A 20,082-nucleotide genomic window follows, 5' to 3' on the forward strand; every position below is an offset into this window, starting at 1 on the left:
GAAATTAGGAAACGGTGCAGCTTCCTGGCAGCAGTGTTGCTCTATAGCTAAGACTGTTGTCTTTTAGGTATGTGCACTGGCAAATCCTTACAGCAATGTACAGTGCAGGCACTGGGCCATCTCCTCAATGGGTGGGAACCTGCATAATCCCCATTAAGCTAAAGGACTCCAGTGAGATGCACCACCAGGCAGTCGACCCCATAGCTAGGTTAGGATCCCAAGTCCAGGATCCCAAACACAGCCAGCAGCCTCCAGGAGTAACCACAAAGCACCCAGCTCTTTGGGAAATCAGGTCACTTCTAGCAATCACTGCCTTGGGGACAGAGTCCTCGAGAGGGGCTTTGGAGCAGAGTTTCTGCTGCTGCCGGCCTTTGGAGGGAGGGTGGGCAGGACACTGCCTCTCGGCATGTCAGGGTCCCCACCTGCTTGAATAATGACGCTGATCACACTGGCCCCTTCTAGCCTTAAAAAAAATGTCTGTGCTCTTTGCATGAACTGAAACAGAAGGTAAGACCTAGCATGCTCGTTAGCTACAGGGTTAATTTGAATAGCAAACAGGGAGCGAGGTCACATGTCGGTGTTTTGTAATCTGTCAGTGAGAAAGGCGGTTTATAAATACAACTGTGTAAACATCTCTGCTCAGTCTGGCCGGATCCTTTGTGGCAGAGCACAGATCCCTAAGAATGGCCATCTGGATAGCAGTTCTTTGCACCCTGTTAGCAATCGTCCTCGGCGGCCTCCACCACTTGGGAGTATTTCGCAGGAGAAGACCCAACGAGCCTCCCCTGGATAAAGGCTACATCCCATGGCTGGGCTACGCGCTAGATTTCAGAAAGAACAGCTCAGAGTTTCTACAGAAGATGCAGAGAAAGCACGGGGACATTTTCACGGTGCTGATTGGAGGCTACTACTTCACTTTTGTCATGGACCCATTCTCTTTTGGGGCCATTGTGAAGGAATCCAGATCCAAACTGGATTTTGAGAAATTTGCATCTGAGCTGGTCAGGAGGGTTTTTGGATACCATCCTGTCCCAATGGACCACAAGACCATTCAGCTGGCAAGCACAAAGCACCTGATGGGAGATGGGCTTGTTGTCATGACTCAGGCCATGATGGAGAACTTGCAGAAAGTGATGCTCCATAGCCTGGGCGCCGGAGTAGAGGAGAGGCCATGGAGCCAAGATGGGCTCTTCCACTACAGCTACAACATTGTCTTCAGGGCTGGCTACCTGGCTTTGTATGGAAATGAGCCAACCAACGGCACTGGGAGCAAGAAGAAAGCCCAAGAGTGCGATCTCACCCACTCTGAAGAGGTCTTCTACGAGTTTCGCAAGTACGACCTTCTCTTTCCTCGTCTGGCCTACGCTGTGCTGCCGCCCAAGGATAAAATAGAGGCTGAGAGGTTGAAGAAGCTCTTCTGGAACATGGTTTCTGTGAAGAAGACCTACACAAAGGATAACATTAGCGGGTGGATAAGCAGCCAAGAACGGGACCTGGAAGAGAATGGTGTCCCCGAGTACATGAGGGACCGGTTCATGTTTCTACTCCTTTGGGCCTCCCAAGGCAATACAGGCCCAGCTTCTTTCTGGCTTCTCTTGTATCTCATGAAACATCCCGAAGCCATGAAGGCTGTGCGGGAAGAAGTGGACCAAGTCGTAAAAGAGTCTGGTCAGGACGTGAAGCCAGGCAGCGCCCCGATTAACATCACCAGGGACATGTTGATGAATACCCCTGTCCTGGACAGCGCGGTGGAGGAGACGCTGCGCCTGGCAGCCGGCCCTATTCTGATCCGAGCGGTCATTGAGGACATGAATCTCAAGATGGCCAATGGGGAAGACTACATCCTCCGCAGAGGAGATAGGATAGCCCTGTTCCCCCATGTTGCAATTCAGATGGACCCCGAAATCCATCCTGAGCCTCACACCTTCAAATACAACCGGTTCCTAAACCCTGATGGCACCAAGAAAGATTTCTACAAGAACGGGAAAAAGTTGAAGTACCCTACTATGCCCTGGGGGGCGGGGACATCCATCTGTCCCGGACGTTTCTTTGCAGTCAATGAAATGAAACTGTTCGTGGCCTTGATGTTGCTTTACTATGATGTGGAGCTGGTTAATGGAGAAGAGGAAATCCCTCCCATAAATACCAGCCGGTGGGGATTTGGTATGATGCAGCCCGTGCATGATATCCAGTTTCGATATCGGCTACGCTTTTAATAGGAGATGGTGAGCCCCTTCTGACATACACCTATTCTGTATTGGCTTGAAATGCATTCATTAGTGAATCACTTGTCAAACTGAGCTATTGAGTATAAAAGTTCTCCCATAGTAGTGATGCTTGAGGACATGGATAGGTTCAAGCCTGTTAAGTGATTGCCGCAACCTCTCTCTTTACTCAGTGTGTTGACCTCGAGGTACATCACAGCTCCACTTGTAACCTCGCCCTGTTATCTACGCGCTGCTCTGACTTTCGGACTGTCTTTAGGATTTTGCTTACCCCCTGCTGCAGACTCGTAACCGGCTGTGTCTAGGAGGAGCTGCCTCCAGACCGGCGAAGGAAGCAAGAAGATTAATGAATCCCCCAAAGGAAAATAGGAGCTAGTAGAATTTCTTGAGCGTGGGCTTCTGGTTCTCTACTTTTTTCACTCATTTTAAATCTGAACGGAGCGTGTATATTTAGGAATGTGTATGAATTTGGCAGACAGCAATAAATATGCTTTTTATATAGTGATTAAGTACAAAGAATTTGCAAATTATTTTTAGGCTAACTTCACCATAAACCATCATTCTGTGTTTTGCCAACATTTCTTTTTTTTAAAGGGACACAGTCAGTTTCTTTCAGCCCTAACATTTGCTGTCCTAAAGGATGATCCCAGCACAAAGATATTTTCCAACAACTTATTTCTCTACCCTCCATATTCTGCATCATAAGGTAAGTGCAGGCAGCTTGCCAGGCTGAGTGGTCAGACTTGGCTGAGCAGGAGCTATTTAATTTACATGGTATATGTTTGCATGTTAAATGCTATATTTTTAAATACATCAGAGTCAAAGTGGGGTGTGAACTGAGAGTGAAACTCCAAAAAGCATAAAGCACTGCCAAGGTTAGGTCGGGCTTATGTCTGGTACAGATCTCGCCCAAGGTGATTTAGGAGCCTCAATGTCTCTGTACCCATTTATGGCATTTAATATCCCGAGTCATGTTTGACCAAAGCTAGACATTTTATTTGAGGTTTTCTAGCCTGTTAATGAACTGGTGGTTTGAAAAGTTAGGAACATCTGGGGAAACACCAGGACACCGGAGAAAGGGAAAGGTGGTATCGGACTTCTAGGAGGGCAAGAAAGCCGAGGACCCGCATGATACTTATATTGCGGGGAAAACATCACATGGAAATGACTCATCCCCAGCAGAGCAAGGAAACCACGCCAGAACAATAATCTCTCTGGTCCTACCCTGTTCGCTCTTCGTTTCTGCATCCGCTCTCTGCCACTGTGAGAAGGGCGACTGGGCAAGGTGGACCGGTGGTCTCACCGATCAGTGGCAGTTCTTATAAGCACCCTCTGTTTATAATGGAAACGTTGCATCAGGACAGCTTTTTTTAAGGCAATGACGAGTTGGCGGAAGTTGATTTACATCGCCAGAAATTTACAACTCAGATTTCTTTTTCTAGGACAATTGTGTCATTTTATCACCATACCAATTATCATTTCAACCTTACCCTGGTCTGCTGCACCCTCACAGGGGCTCTGCTTTGGGCTTCACTAAGTCCACAGGATTTGAACAGGTGCTTAATGGCTGTATCAGGACCTGAGACTAACAAAGAAGAGGGGCCGTGAGGAGAGATGAGGAGGGTGAAAACAGTTAGGGTTATGTGATTAAGGAGACACAAATCACAATGCACACCACCCAACCTTTTTTAAGTCTCCCATGCTCTCACCCTGCGCATTGAATGAAAAATGATTCTTATGGTATTAGATCTATCAAGTTCTAGCTACAGTGTCATTCTTCTATGCAATTTGCTCCCCTGACTGCAAAATAGGCTGTCTGGTGTAATGAAGTTATTAATAAACTTTGCTAATGTAGAGGGAACTATTTTTTACTGCATCCCTGAACTATATCCAAAGTTCAAGGTTGGACATATTCGGTATGATTGGGGAACTTGGCTCAAACAGAATTCACTCTCATTTAAACATCAACATTGACCCTAGTGGTGTCTTTAGAGCAAGCAGGTCGCATTATCAAGCACAACCAGCTGCAGCAATAGTTTAAAAAAAAAAAAAAAAAAAAACAGCAACCCAAAACAAAAACCTTTGGCGGGGAGGAGGGGAGAAACATAATAATCTTACCTGAACAGAGGTCCAACGTGTTCCTGAAGCAGTGCTAACCATGCACATATGGGCAACATCTTCAGCTGAACAACTAAGTCTCTTGTTACCGAGCACAAGCTTTAACACGTCCTCTTGGCTTTTAGTCATCTCCTTTGTGCATCTTTCACTCACTCTTCATTGCCCTTCTAATAAGAGATTGTGCGTTTGGGAAGCACTTATAGAAACAGTGCTGTTTCCAAGTGTGGGTGGTGAAGGGTGTTTGCATCCTGCTGTTAGACCCCTCCTGTAAAAGTCAATGTTTTGAGGACATTTGAGTTGGTCCAACAGGATAAAGGGCCGCTGTCAGTGATGTGTACATTTGAACGCTCAGTATTTAGGAGTTCAGGGTATAGATCAGCCACCTACAGTTTGGGACCACGCTTGCACATCCGGAGGGAGAATCTCACAAGATATGCTGTCCTTGACAGGGGGCTCCTAATCTGGCCTGGAGCTCCCCACAGATCTGGAAATTTGGGGATGAGAGCGTAGTGGCAGCATTGATTACCGTGGCTCCCAATGACATGGCAATTGATGCTGCCACCACTCCCCTGCCACAACATTTCTGAACCCATAGGATTCATATTTTTTTTTGCATACAACGCACATCCCAATTTCCACCAGCTGGCTTTGGGGTGGAACGATGCATGTTAGTTGTGAGAAAATACAGGAATTACATAAAAATGTGTCATGAGCTGCACTGGGTTCAGCCAGCCTCCTCCAGGCCACTGTCTTCAACCTCATTAAGCGTGCCTGGACCTAGCAGGTGCCTACACACTAGCAGTGAGGCTGCTCCAACATACTGTATATACAGAACATCAATTAATCGAGTCTGCTGGAGCATGGTCCAGTGTCCTGAAAAAGCTGCGTTCCCTTCATGCAGTTGAGTTACCTTTGTGCCAGGGCTACTCTGATGGAGGAGACAGACCCCAGAAGTCAGCCTGTCCTTGAGCCCATAACCATGTGTAACAAGTAGGGCTCCTGGGGCCAGCCTAAATGTTGGCCTGCCCACTTATCTGGGGAAAACTACCCACCTGCCTCACTTTAGACATATAATTATGTTGTTCCCATGTGGGAGACTGCCCACTTAATTGTCCTGATGCCAAGGGCGTGTACACTACTCCAAACCTCTCCTTATCCCATGCCTCACAGCAGGCATCCATATATATTATTATACCCAAGCCCCTTATCTGGGCCATCACAGCCTTGCCTGGCCTAGAAATCTCTCTGCCCCACACTGGAGTCTCAATCATACCACCCATACTGGGGACTCTATTCAGACCCACTCAGGGCTCCCAGCCCCTCCCTACATCTGGACCCTCTGGGTCCCCTCATGCCCCACACTGGGGCCTCAATCCCATGCCCCTGGAGCCTCACACCTGGCTCCTTCTTGGGATCTCAATCCCACCCCCCAGAGGATCACATCTGGCTCCTTTGTAAGCCCCCGGTCCCACTTAGTGGACCTGGGCCCGGGCCCTGTCTCAGGCCGTCTTCAGATGGCCTGGACCCTGCCTCAGGCTCCACACACTGGGCCTTAGCCCTGTGCTTTGTTCTTGGGGTGTGCTCCCCTAGCTTTTCCCCTCCATGGGGTACCTGCAAGGCAGCAGGGGCTGAGATTTTCTGGCACCCCCTACTCGCCCTTCCTGGAAGCTGCCCTGCTACAATCAGTCCCACCACACCATCCTCCCCAGCAGGGCATAGTTTTAGTTCATGCCCCAGGACCATGAACCTCCACCTACCCTGTAGCTCCTGCCCTGACTGCCAGGAGGTCTGGGAGCAGCCAGACTGGGGATGTTGCTCCTTCAGCCCCCTACAGCAACTGCTCACTTTGCCCTGGGCCTTAGCCTTATACCCAGGCTCCCAGGCCACTCCACCAATCAAGTGGCCTCCTGCTTCCCATGTGACCACCTGATTGGGCCTGCTTCCACCTGTGGGCTGTTTACTGCCTGCTCAAACCCTTTTTGAGCAACAGGCACAACCTGTGCTCTGTCCCACCCTGCTAGCTGGAGAAATAACCAGAGCTTCCTGCCCTGAGAAGCAACAAGGATTTTATTTGAACTGCTGTTTAACTCAAGGTGGCACCAAACCTCTTCCAGTCTCTTCTAATGCCCACAAAGGCATAGGGATGGGTGGGTATGATACACTTGCTTGAGCTCCTCCCTGCAGAGAACACACCTGGTTTTAGTCCACTCAGTAAACCTGATGCAGCCAGGGCTATCCAGCAGCTCCTTCAAAACCCATGCGATTGGCTTGAATCTGGATCATTGTTCAGCCAAGAAAACTCAAGCAGATGAGAGCCCTGCTGAAAGGTTGCTCTGAGCCCTCACAAAGACACGCAGGAAGACTAAAGGGAAGAAATGCTCCACACCCATCGTAGGCTTTGAGAAGCTAAAGGTACCAAGACAGTCCCCAGGTGGGTGGGTTGCGGGGCTGGAGTCCTGCAAACGGGCCATGGAGGAGAGGTGGAGTGGACCTGCTTTGTGTTGTGGGAGGGGGGTGCTGGTGGCAGGAGAAGGTTGTGATTGGAAACAGGTGAGAGGCAGAGTGTGAAAAGAAAGAGAGAGAGAAACACCAGGGCAAGAGAAATGGGTTGCTGAGGAACTGAAATAAAAAGGTTTTGCAAAAGGAGGCATTTGAGAAACACTAGAGAAGTGAAGAGATGATGGCTCCCTGAGGCTGCCAAACAAAGTAGTCATTTGCCTCCCTGGGGCTCTTTCAGGGACCGTTCTCTCTGCTCCGAGTTGCAAGTAAAGTAGGTCAAACACCACCACGGTTGCAAACAAGCAGGGTTTAAGCTGGCACTGTGAAGCCAAGAGGTGGACAGTAGGGAAGCAAAACAAGGAAACCACATGGTATCAGGGAGTGGCAGGCAGTAGTGGGTGGGGAGCCAGGAAGATGCATGAACAGGCTAGCCAAAAAATAGCATCCACGAGTTCAAAATGTTCTGATGCAAACTAGAAATTAGTTATTAATTATTAGAAATTAGTCTCTTCATGGGAGCAGTGTTGCTTTTCATCAGCTAAGCGTGTGGCCTGGTATGTACTGGAATAGGCACTGGCAAATCCTTATAGCAATGCACAGCAGTACATGTGCGGGGCCATGTCCTCAATGGCTGGGTACCTGCACAATCCCAGGTGTAGGATAAAGGGCTCCAGAGAGATCCACCAGCAGGCAGCTGGCCTAATAGCTAAGTGAGGCTCCCAGGTCCAGGCTTGCCTGTTTGAACAAGCGGCCTGATTTTCCAAAGCCAGCAGCTGCCAGCAGTTACCACAGAGCATTTGGGAAAAAAAAAAACACTTCTTTTTTTTCCAGTTACCAAGGAAGGTTAAAAAAAATACCACTTTTTTTTTTGTTTCAGGTATATTATTAATTTGATCCTGGGTGTGACCATGTACTGCATCCAACTGGAGAGCCCGGTGGTAATGTGGTGGGGCTATACACGGCTCCTATAAACAACCCCAATTGCAACCTCCGGAGTAAGGTGCATATAGGGTGCCTCAAAACCCTAGGCCCCACTGCCTTGTGGGTACTCCTGGGTTGGAGAAAGGCGAAGGGGCATCGTCCTGACAGAAGTTCATCCTTGCTGAGATGTTAGGCACTTTGTCGCAGGGCACCCCGGTGCCCCTGCTCCTAGAGAGGAGAAACTGCCAGGGAGAGAGAGAGCGAGCCCTGGCCGGACAGAACGAGTCCAGCTGAGGGTTGCCAGGGGAACGAGCGCAGCTGCAGGTTGCCGGAGCAACTAAGGGGAGCTAGCTGCCTGTAGGAGGCAGGGCCTGGCCCTTATAAAGCCCAGGGCTGAGGCCAGGCTGGCAGCTCTCTGCCAGCAGCCAGAGAGGCAGGAGCTCACCGGGCTAACAGCAAGTACCGCTCGAGCGGAGTTAAGCTACGATGTTAAGTTATAGCCAGGCGGCTTTGGGTTGTGTTTTGAGTTATAGCTGGGAGGCTTGAAGTGGTGTTTGTGATATTACAACCGGAGGCTTGGGTGAGGCTGTAGTGGTTGGAGGAGGCCTCATAAAGGGCCCCACGGGAGCGTGGGGGCCCCAGTGCCCGAGGAGGGCGCAGTGTCCTCATAGGGACCCCGGAGAGTGTGGGGTGCCCTAGTGCCAGGGAGGGCGCAGTCTAGTGCCAGGAGGGCACATTATCCTGCGCATCCAGTGGGTTGCAGACGGGGGACATAGACCCCAGGGTGGTGTGTGGGGTACGTAGACCCCAGCCCCAGAGAGAGGGGCGATTTTTTTTATCAGGGAGCCCGAGCGTGGGCACGGTGAGCCCCGAAGAGGGGGAGCGCTACATTAGGAAGCCCAGGACAGGAGTAGCAGATGCCAGCAAGGGCATCACTTGCGGGGTGCACAGACCCCAGCCCCAGGGAGGGGCGATTATTGAGGAGCCCTAGAGCAGGGTGATACTGAGGAGCCCAAGAGGGGCCATGCTGAGGAGCCCTAGAGCAGGGCGATATTGAGGAGCCCTGGAGCGGGGCAATATTTAAGAAGCCCAGGACGGGCGTGGCGGACTCGGTGATAGGCCTGCCCCGCAGGAAAACCCAGAGAAGGGCGAGGTGCTGCGGTTGCTCCGAGAGGATGGGGAGTAGCAGCGCGGTGAGCCCATACTAGAGAGGGTAATGGTGCTGTGGGCCTAAAAGACCGGTGGCCAGAGGGGATGTCCCAGGGGGGACTAGCTTATTGTAGAGGAGGCCTGGGAGAGCGGGCGTAGAGTTCGACCCAACAACATCTTTTCCATCTGCGAGGCTTGGGGCGTGGTATTAGGGGCTGGTAGGAGCCACGCATAGCCCATAATGCTAGGGTGTCCGGGGAACACCCACCATATCGGGAGACCCCCAGGGGGTCCGGAAGAACCGTGGGGACAGAGGTCCCGAGTAGCCGTGCCCAGGGAAGACACAAGGCAGCCTCCCTATTACATTTTCCAACAAGATGTGGCTGGTGAGAATTAGAGGGTGCCTTTGGGCCGGCCTTGACACGGAGCGAGGGACCTCAAGGAGATCACAGCCCTCCTGAAGGACCCTGCCGTGACACACTCAGCAACAGCTCTTATCTGTTGCTGTCTGGCAGAAGCTACAGACATGGAGACACTGAACATCTGGGCTTGGTCTGGCCTTTGGACTCTGTCTCCATGATCAAAATGGGGGATGGCAGGTCTTGGGCAGTCTCTACTCCTCCATACTCTTGCCTTGGTGCATGCCCTGAAGGGCTTGCTGTGATGGTTGCAGGACTCCGGACAAGCAGACTCATCAGGCACCTGACTAGACCTTCTACGCATACACCAGGATCCAGAGGATCCACGGATGCCAAGTAATCTTATTCTATACATGGTACCACATACAGTGTGTGTGCAAGCATGTGTGCAGGTGTGGGAATTGCTGCCTCATGGACAGAGTCCTCAAAAGTAGCTTCAGACAAGTGTTTCTGCTGCTGCCCTTTAAAGGGAGGGTGGGCAGCTCACTTTGCCCCTCTGTGTTTCAGGGTCTTCATCTGCAGAATATCAATACTGATCACACTGGCCCCTTCTAGCCTGAAATAAATTGGAGGGTCTTTTCATAGAGAGAGACAGAAAGTCAACACACTTGCACACTTGCACACTTGTTAGCTGAAGGTTTAATCTGATCTGCAAACAGAGCTGGAGGCCATGTGTCAGCGATATGTCAGGACTGACAGTAGTCTTATTTAGAGCTTAAATGATGGATTATGTAGGATGGAGATTATGTAGACAGGGACGATCCCACCGCGGGTAGGGGATTGGACTCGATGTGACCTCGGAAAGGCCTTTCCAGCCTGACTTCTTTATGACCAGAAGTGATATTTGACTCCTAATGCTTGACAAAGGGAGTGTCCATGAACCTTGGCTATTCTTCCCCAATAGGATTTTCTCTAATCTGGAAAAGTAAGAGGCAACTCTGTCAGGTGCTCTATGGAATAGATTTCATAGACATTTGGGCTGGAAGGGACCTTGGAGGATCATCAGGTCCAGCCCCCTGCCCCAAGGGCAGGACGTCAGCTGGGGTCACAGGATCCCAGCAAGATAAGTGTCCAGATGTTTCTTAAAAGAGTCCAGAGTAGGTGCTGGCACCACCCCTGGAGGGGAGTCTATTCCAGGCCTTGGGGGCTCAGACCGTAAAGAAGTTTTGTCCAGCCTAAAATGGTCTTGGAGGAGTTTGTGACCATTGACTTTGTTATCCCTTGGGATGCCCTGGTGAACAGGAATTCCCCAGATCCTGATGCACACCCCTGATGTACTTATAGGCAGCCACCAAATCACCCCTGAGCCTGCACTTTTCCAGGCTGAAGAGTCCCATGGCTCTCAGCCTGTCTTCATAAGGCCTGTTCTCCTGTCCTCTGATCATGCACATGGCTTTCCTCTGGACTCTCTCAAGCTTTTCCATGTCCTTTTAAAACCGTGGAGCTCAGAACTGGATGCGGTACTCCAGCTGCGGCCTCACCAAGGCCGAGTACAGCAGGAGGATGACATCCTGGGATTTGCTTGAGAAGCATCTATGGATGCAAGCCAGAGTTTTGTTTGCTTTACTAGCTGTGACATCACAGATAGTTGAATCTGAAACCAGGAGGAAGTCATCCAAACACTTATGCAGCTTTTATTTTTACAGTCTGTTTAGGTTGGCTAGAAAACCAGATTGTTCCCATTATAAGTTGACTGCACAATTTTAGTTTCAATTTAAAAAAGCAAACAAATGACCTTTTTGCCTGAATGTAAGTCCCTAACGACAAGACAACATCCTTGAACTGCTATTACGCGTGCAACCTCCTGCAGGAGAAGCAAATGACCAAAGAAAGGACTCCAAAGGGCTGAATGCATTAAGAGTATTAAAGTAAAAGCAGCACCAACAGGAAATTCTGGTTTGGTATTTTTATTGCTTGCACAAAAGCAGTGCAAATCCAAGATTGCTAGAGGCCAAACTTGAGTGTAAGTGGAGTGCGATTTTTATGGTTGCTTTGGATGAATAAGGGTCAATTTATAATCGGAACAATGTGGTATATAGTAACAATTGTCAAGGGTTTATCAGTACCATAGACTCAATCAGGTAACTTTGGCTTTGGTTGCCAAAGCCATTTTCTACTTAAAGCTAATTGCATGGGGATACGCTGTTAGAGAACTTGGAAGTGAGCTGCTGCTAAGGAGAGAGGACTCATTTTGAGGCCTTAGCTAGTGAAACAAGTAGGGACAGGTGGGTAGATGTGTAGAGGTAAATGGCTGGCACCTTGATAATGATAATCCAAAACCTGCAGCAGTATGCAACAAGGGAATTTGCTTGTCTGCACTGTCCCCACCTACCCTTCTCACATCGCTCACGCTATGTGGGGTCTTTGCAACACCTACCATCATCTTCATTGGTGTTTGTGCCATGTCACGGACCAAAAGGCTCTCAGTGTTACCAAACCATAGTTATATATTGATAATTCAGCAACAAATCTGGCTTAACTTCATTGTCAAGGCAGTTTATTTAACAAAAACAATATTAAGTCTATAAGACTTCAGACATGCTCAAAATGCATGCACACTGGAGAAGCAAAATCACTTCATTCCAATCGGGTAAGAAGGGTGTAGGCACCCCAGTCTTGACATGTTTTAACCTACATTTTCCCTTCCAAAAAAAAAAAATCAACCCCTACACCCTCCAGAAAAATCACCAGAACAAAGAATGAGGCCGTGCCAGGGTAAAGCATCTCTGATTTGGATAATAAAATGCATTGGAGGGAGAACAGATAGCCCACAGCTTTGTAAGCAATCTTCTAATCTTCACAGCAGTGTCGGGCCAAAGAAACTTATTTTCCTGCGGTGCGAAGAAGATTGCAATATGGCCCTGTCCGCCAGGATCTCTCTTCTGTAGTGGAAGGTGGAGACGGTCTAACTTTGAAACTCAAAGCTTCAGAGTCGGTTGTACCTGCATCCATCTTCCCAGCCTAGTCAAGCCTCCCCCACTTTCCACCCCATTTCCAGTGCTGCTTGGTGTAGGAGCATGGAAAGGGGCTACACAGGGCGAGGTTTGACCAAGCTCCATCAGAAAGACTGGACAAGCCATCACCATTTTACTGCCACTCTTGGTCTTTCGTGATCGCATGAAGTCACCATACATTAGGAACTGATTTCCCCTCCGTTCACCATGAACCACAACCAGATAGAGCTCGATGAGCAAAGCATCCCGTTATATATTGTTTGCAATGAAAGTTACCAAACAATATTTTGTGCAAGAAATGGACCTCAACAGAACCAATGGGTAGTTCATTCATTTCATATACACTCACAAGTACACAGAGATTATAGGCACAAATGAATCACATGGTTAGACTAACAGCTTTTAATTGTAAAAGAAAACAACCCACAACAGGTTTTTTTTGAAACAATGAAAAAAAACTAAACTATGGGAAGCTTTGGCCTCTTAAGAACAAATCAAGACCTACTGCATTTGCCAATAACTCTGTTCCCACATCTCTCAGTACGACTGGCTGCATTCACAGGGTGATGTGAAAGCACACTCCCATGTACTAGATCAAAGGATCTATATACGTCAACAGCCCAGGCTCCTATGTGGAAGAATCCCTTTAAACATGCAATTTCTCTCCCTAACGATGCCAAGGCCGTTGATGCTTCCGAAGCCCTTGACTGTCGTGCGAGTAGGATAAATAGGACCCTAGGCAAGAGCGGGGACTAGCTTATGCGATGCTGCTACTTCAAGGCAACTGAAGGCAGCAGGTTTTCTATGAACTGCTTTCACAATGTCAATGCAATGATTAGCGTGTATACAGCAGCATAGCAGGTGTGTTGTATTCGGATACATCTAAAACATTCACCAGCACAATGGGTGCAGTTTATCTACCTAGATTCACCCAGGAGATTCAGCAGCACAGCAGGTGCATCCTATTTGGGTGCACCTAATACATTCAACAGCATGGCAGGTATAATCTACGTAGGTTGACCCAGACATTCAGCAGCACAGCAGGCATGTCCTACTTAGGTATGCCTGGTATACTCAGCAGCATAGCGGTATGACCTACCTAGACACGCCAGAGCATTCAGCAGCAAAAGTAGGTGTGCGCTACCTAGGTGCATGTAAAACAGCCAACACCACCACAGGTGCATCTACCCTGATACACGTAGGACGTTGCACAGCAGAGCAGACATGTTCTGTCTAGATATGCCAGGAGCACACGTAGTGGGTATCATCTACCTAGATACATCAGGACCACAGAAAGCACATTTGAACTGTACAGTCACCGGCTCAGCAGAGGTGCCTTTTACCTGGATGCATTTTGTGCATTCAGCATCACAAAAGGTGTATTGTACATGGATATACTTCAAATATTTAGCAGCAAGCAAGCATTGCTGTCTGACCATCTAGCAGAAGCAGTCTTCGCTGTGTTGAAGACACACAACCGAAAGCATTGCACTGGCTAGTTTGCTTCAGTAGAAGGGGCTGTGTTGGGCATAGCTGATTCAACAGGGCACAGCAGGCATGAAAGGAAAATGAGCATCTTCCACGAGCACCTGTCAAGCCGGCGTTTGGCCAACAACAGTGCTGATCCTGCCAAAGTCACCTGCTGGGAAGAAGCTTCCTCTGTTGCACTGCACTTCCAGCTGCAAAAGAGCACGGCTCACAGAGGTAAAGCACAGGGAGTGGTATCTATAGGGAGGCGAGCAATGCACCACTCCTGCACCCCTGCTCCCAGGCATGGCCTTCGGTGACTGTAGTACTGTCTCAGGGATGGACAAAAGTTTCCTTCCTGCACGTGCTCCTCTGAGAAGGAATTCCCAAGGCTCAAATCCTACATGCGTTGAGCCTCAGGCACCATTTCCTCTGGGGGAGACCCTTAGCAACATGCCGAGGTATCATGTGGCAGAACCAACTTTGTATTTCTAAGCATCGCATATATTTCTAAGACAACCAATCCAGATAAACCAAGCCAGGGAAAGTGCCTGGTAGGCCTGCTCCTGACTCTCAGAATGAAAGCCCTGAAATATGTGTCCAGCATCACTGTGGTGATGCTCACAGAAATACTAGTCCTCGGAAGACGTGGGGCTGCTCTTCCTGCAGCAGAGGAAGCAGGGGCACACGCGGCAGTGGGATAAATTGTGCCCCCAACCCTGCAGAGTGGAAAAGAAAGGGCTTGTGTGTCTGAGATGGCACGAGCTGGGCCATCGTCCAGGATGGAGCAGCACACAAAGGATTAAGCTGTGCCCCCAGCCCTGAAAAATGAGGACTATCGATGCCACGCCAGTCATTACCTCTTGCAGGTAGAGGCCCGCAATGGATAGCCAGCAGGGTTAATGAAGCAGAAAACCATGCACACGTCCTGTGCTATAGGATGCACATAAGACCGATTTCCAGTGGAGACCAACCTAGCATGGCCCCTACTAGCCTGGGAACAAGACGGCTCCTTTCTAGCTCACCGGGTAGAGCTGCTGCCTACAGACTGTGGACCCTAGCTCAAATCCCCTCGGCACTGCCAGGTTGGCTGTCACATAATGTGGTCTTGTGAAGCCATTTTGTGGCTGGCTTTTCATTCTCCATTTTTGTGGCTTCTGTGTAGCCAGCTGCTTTTTCACAGCTGGGGAAGCTACACCCAGGTTTCCTCTTGCATTCGATCCCCACTGGCAACCGCAGGCTTTGTAGGCATCCAGGACCACGGCACACTGCACCCTGAACCCAGCTGCTGGTGGGTCCTGACTGTACACGTCTACTCCAGCCCCCGGCTGGTCTGTGGCAGACACAGCGGGTTGCACAAATGCTATCGGCAGCTGCAGGTACCCCCAGGTGACTGAGAAGAAAGGCAGACACATCCTATCTCCTGATATCCCCACAGCAACATTTGGGGTTTCTTGGAACAATTAAGACTTATTTCACCCTGGGACACAATTTGGTTGCCTCCTCTGCCCACCCACCAGCTCCGGGCTCCATTTCAAGGGCAATATTTTGCCAGCTCCTTCTGGGTTGGAGAAAGGCTAGAAACCAGCCTGAGTATCGCCCAAACAATGAGGATCAAACGTCGCTGCAGGGCCACGGGGTCTGAAGGGGCAGGTGTCCACGAGCCGTGGCTGGAAACCAGGGTGGAAGTCTTTGAGCAGTATTTATGTGCTGTCTTCCAGCACTGAGGAAAGGATTTTCACAGCCATTTAGGGGATTGGGATGCCCAGTTCCCATTCACTTCTAATGGGAATTGGCCATACAAATCCCGCTCTGAGGCATCAGGGTCACTGCTTTCCTCCAGGGAGTTAAGAACCAGCTGTGCCATGCCCCTGATGGACAAATGAGCGGGGGTCCATGGAGGGGTGGGAGGTGCCTGGATTCACTGTGCGATCATCACGCCATACTTTGAACACAGCAGGCTCCTCTTCTTCTCCCGGTCTGTTAGGAAACTCCTCAGCTTGGTGGTGGAGAAGGTGACCACTGCCTGCTGCTTGTCGTCCAAGCCTGTCTCCTGCAGCCAGGGGATCTGCAGGCACTCTGCTGCCGACGGCCTCCCCCTAAGACAGGAAAGAGCTGCCGTGTCAAGAAGAGGTTGGACCAGGCAGAGCCCTGCTGGGAGGGAGCGCTACTAGCTACTGTGGGAGAAGGCCTGTGCCCTACATGAGGTTTTGCAGGAAAGCCCATATCCTCTTACCAGGGATTGGCGCAGAGCGTGCTCTGGAGAAACGACACGGCCCCTCCGGACAGCCCCGCGTAACACCGAGTGAGCTTGATCTTCCCTCTCCTGGCAATTCTGGGGAAGTCACAGGCCACCTCCGAGCTGAGCGGGTAGTTGGCGCTCAGCCTAGTGACAAAGAGGAGGGTGAATCAATGTGAGGCCTCCCCATCCCATCTTCGGGCCTTTTTGGAGAACGCCTATGAAATGGTGCATTAATGTGAGGAAGCAGATGACACCAGGGCTTGGAAGTGTCAGCTGTGCAAGAGCGTGGCTGGAGTATGGACGGGCTCTGGGTATCCTGAGCTGATGCCACAGGCCCCCAGGGCTGCTGATTCAGTGTCTTTCTGCTGGTGCATCTCCCCTGAAGCTCCAAGGGATGTTAAAGCTGATGCTAGGGAATAAGGGACCGACTTACATGATGAAAGCAGTGACGCCGACAGCCCAGATGTCAGTCTGTGGGAGGGCTCCTTGCTCTGACTGGAGCTCTGGAGCTAAAAAAAGCACATCAGTGAAAATGGCATTTCCTTCCAAGACAGGACTTTGTTTCTAAGAGAAAGCTGTGGGCTGCTTCTAATCCTTGCTGTGTTTCAAGGGAAAGAGGAAGAAAGGGCCCATAATAGGGGCTGAGACACTGCAGCAGAGCATTAGCACAAGGACTAAGAGGGACCCTGGACTGCGGCTCCACAGAGCTTTGCCTTTGCTATGGATCTCTTGTCCTTCTCTGGCTGCTCTGGTTGCTTTTGCCTGAGCAATGAATGCATTTGCTGCAGCGCACGTAGGTAGCATCAGGGCCCAATACCCCTCTCGCTTCCAGCACTGGGAAGCTGGGGTAACTGTGGTGAAGCTATGCAAGTCACACTGGGGTAAGTAGGAAGCTGCTCGCTGGATGTGCTCCAGCTGTGTCCATCAATGCCCATGAAGGGACACTGGGCTTCACAAGGCATGGATAGCACCCTGTGCATCACCTGAGTTGGGAGTTGAGAGCTGCCAGCCCAGTCCTTGGAGGCAGTGGCTCAGGCAGGCTGCTAATCCTATTCAGTTCTCCCCTTTGCAACCAACTGATCTCAGGGCAGGGGCCGTGCACGTGCTGGCTCAGAGCATGCCGCAGCCCAGGCTAGGCCAGACTCTGCAGGGGTCTGTTCTTAAGTCTACCACTAGAACCTCCTCCATTGCTGCATAAGTGAGACGGGCATCTGTGCACGGGTAACACCTGAAAAGTGGGGGGACTCAGAGCAGGTACAAACTCATCTGTTAGCTGCTTCTCCCAGTCTGACCTTCCCAAGGGGCAGCGATCCCAGGCCATGCTGACCTAGTGCCAACACAACTTTGCTGTACCGCACTCACCCATGGTTTCAACATAGTCCGTGCACTTGTCCATAGTAATGATCTTGTCTGGTGTGTAGAACTGTGCGTTGCCGAAGTCCAGGAGCTTAAGCAGGTTGGGCTCAGTAATGATCATGTTTTCAGACCTCAGATCCAAATGCAGGATGTTGTGGGCATGGAGGTACTCCACAGCAATAAGAATCTGCCACAGGTAGTCTCGGACCTCCACCTCGGAATAAGATGGCCTGGAAAGGTGGAAATTGTAAGCTGCTTCTGTGCCTACCTTCACTGCCTAAACTGGGAACAATTCTAGACAAGCTGGATGGACTGGCCTGGGTGGAGCACTGTCAATGCAGCCATACCACTTCCAGTATCTGAGCAAGCTCACGTAGAGCAAGCATGGATGTCTCTAACACGGCACGTGGTTATGTCACATTGACATCCTTTCAGTATCAAAGCTGGGATCAGAATCCAACTCTTTCGCTCCCTCATCTTATCTTCTAGGTTTAAACCCTCTAAAGGACATCACAAAGCAGGTTGAAGGAGAAAGGGACAGAGTTGGGCTGGTTTTCAGAGTTGAGACAATTCCTGTGCAGTCTACTGTACACCTTAAAGGTTGGCTTTGAACATGTCTAATAGGAAGGAGGCAGAGTTTGAGACTCTAGGAATCTAGGTGGTGATCAAACGCATCAAAAAATTGATGCTTTCCATTGCTGGAGGAGAAGGCAAAGAGGCTGTGTTGTTTCTCCAGGCCCTGCTCAAAGATGATAACCAAGGGGAGACATGGGTGGAAGAAGATCACCAGGATGAACATTTGGGCAAAAAGCAGCAGATCTTTCCAAGATACACCAGCCCTGGACAAAACTGGCATAGGGGGGTGCACCAGAGAGTCCTACCTGTTTGCCAAAGAGTGGAGTAGCTCTGGGCCCACACAGAGCTCCTGGATGAGGACGAGGTGCCGTGGGCTCACGTAGGCTCCCTCCAACCGCGCTATGTTTATGTGATGAAGCTTCCTCAGGACCTGATATTCCTGGAGCACAGCCTGCTTGTCCTCTGGGCGGTAAGGGATAATTTTGGCAGCCAGCGCTTTCCCACACAGTTTTTCCCGACACTGTCTGACAATGCTGAAACGACCCCTGGAGCAAAGAAACACAAGGGCAAGTTAAATGTTTCTTCCCTTTTGTGGCCTGGTCCAGCCTGAGCCAGATTCTGCCATACCTTCCGCTTCCTTCACATCCATGCATGGGGCAGAAGCCAGGATTGTACTGGGTTATTAGGGGAGACTATAAGAGACATCATTTACATGACATTTCTAAAATTTGTTTGAAGCCAGAAGCAAAAGGCTGATTCCTGGGGTCTGCAGTCAACAGCTGCAGTGCCTGATACATCAGAGAGAAGATCCTTTACCAAGCCATAGTTGAGCTGGGCTATACGTTAGTGAGCTGCTTACTTATCTTGTGAAATACTAATTCCTAGATGTATAAACCTGAGGGATAGGTTATTTCCTAAGGGTAAACTGAGGATCATTGCAGGGTGACTGGGATGCATACCTGGAGTGACACCCACCTGCCCCAGGGGAAGCTCTTCTCCTCTAACCTGTCTCTCTGAGTGGCCACAGTGTGGGGCAGAGAGCTGACTGCAAACTCCCAAGTGTCTCTGGTTCTGTTACAACTGGTGCCTAGACAGAAGTGCCCTGGACCTTGGGGCTAGGGACAGACATCTAAAAAGCCCAAGCCTGAATTGATTCAATCTTTGCAGGTTAGTCTAACATGCCTAGGTTGAATCGGTTTGCAAGTGCACAGACATTCCCTCTGGACTGAGGGAATGCAGGCACATGCCTGCAGTGGCTCAGGCTAGAAGCCGCGGGGTGCTAGAGCAGCCCTCCCTTCCCTTCTACAGTGCTGAGCTGAGGAGGGGAATGGCCAGGCCCCAGCAGGGTGCTCTGATTAGGGAGGGATATAAACCCTCACTCTGCCTGCAACATCCCAGGCTTTTCCTCACTTGTTGCTCAAGGGGCAGGAGTGTTGCCAAACCCGAGCCCTGGGCTAGCACTCTGAGGCAAAGGGGTGGGGGGGTGCAGTGAATGCATCTGTTGATGATACTGAGCTTTTCAATCTCCCTCTCCCTGCTTCTTCATACTGTCTGCAAACCTGACAGGTGAGGGAGCCAGCAGGGACCTGATAACACAGCATTTATCAGCCCATCAAGAAAACAAAAGTTTCTCTCATTAGTTCAAGCTCTTAAACAGCTTTTTCCAAGGAAGGAACGGAGGGACATTGCCAGCTGACCGGTTGATTAGCTCCAAAAAGCCCTGAGTGGACACTGTCTTGTTTGCCTTTGTCCTCTCCCAGTGAAATTGAAGACACACACACAGGATCCTCTCAGCATTAGCTAGTATACCACATGCCTAGGGTCCATGGGGCTGGGGTCCATGCTGTGGGAGATGGGAGGGAGGGGGGGATCCCTGTTTGGACAGTGAGTGGCAAGGCAGGGTGAGGCAGGGGGAAGCCAGGCAGACCCTGTTGTGCCTGCAGTCTCCACTAGAGCTCTGGCTAGGTAGCAGAGGGGCAGAGCCAGCCCTGTTCTCTGGAGCAGACAGCCCAGCCCACGGCTGAAAGCATCTGGGATGCTGGAGGACTCTGGTTTAACTTAAACCAGGAAGAAGCCTGAGACAGACATTGCATAAATCAGTTTGCCCATCAGTTAAGTCTGATTCTACATTCAACCAGGTTGATCTTAAACTAGTT

General features: G+C 50.2%; 2 protein-coding genes and 1 long non-coding RNA gene across 3 annotated transcripts in view; 1 reads left to right on the forward strand and 2 right to left on the reverse strand.

Annotated features, from left to right (window-relative positions):
* Positions 1-617: 617 nt before the first annotated feature.
* On the forward strand, positions 618-2,730 carry LOC102573091 (7-alpha-hydroxycholest-4-en-3-one 12-alpha-hydroxylase). Its single transcript, XM_006263132.4, has one exon. It carries the CDS (start codon positions 684-686, stop codon positions 2,214-2,216), a length of 1,533 nt encoding a protein of 510 aa, XP_006263194.2. The 5' UTR covers positions 618-683; the 3' UTR covers positions 2,217-2,730.
* Positions 2,731-2,795: 65 nt separating this feature from the next.
* On the reverse strand, positions 2,796-6,225 carry LOC132250962 (uncharacterized). Its single transcript, XR_009462741.1, has 3 exons — positions 6,101-6,225; positions 4,344-4,608; positions 2,796-3,810 (listed from the first exon to the last, which is right to left on the reverse strand). It is a non-coding gene; the product is annotated as an uncharacterized LOC132250962 (long non-coding RNA).
* A 6,373-nt stretch (positions 6,226-12,598) lies between these two features.
* Positions 12,599-20,082, reverse strand: part of OBSCN (obscurin, cytoskeletal calmodulin and titin-interacting RhoGEF) — a 247,659-nt gene continuing 240,175 nt past the window's right edge. Inside the window, exons 113-117 of the mRNA XM_059729369.1 lie at positions 18,232-18,471; positions 17,357-17,580; positions 16,428-16,503; positions 15,989-16,138; positions 12,599-15,851 (exon numbers count right to left, since the gene is read on the reverse strand). Coding sequence (XP_059585352.1) covers positions 15,674-15,851; positions 15,989-16,138; positions 16,428-16,503; positions 17,357-17,580; positions 18,232-18,471 — 868 coding nt within the window. The 3' untranslated portion in view covers positions 12,599-15,673. The remainder of the gene's footprint in view (positions 15,852-15,988; positions 16,139-16,427; positions 16,504-17,356; positions 17,581-18,231; positions 18,472-20,082) is intronic.

Source organism: Alligator mississippiensis, chromosome 5, assembly GCF_030867095.1.
Source record: "Alligator mississippiensis isolate rAllMis1 chromosome 5, rAllMis1, whole genome shotgun sequence".
Taxonomy (NCBI): domain Eukaryota; kingdom Metazoa; phylum Chordata; order Crocodylia; family Alligatoridae; genus Alligator; species Alligator mississippiensis.

Excerpts from the sequence above, each read along its gene's own strand:
- LOC102573091 (XM_006263132.4), top strand. The coding sequence starts at position 684 with ATGGCCATCTGGATAGCAGTTCTTTGCACCCTGTTAGCAATCGTCCTC.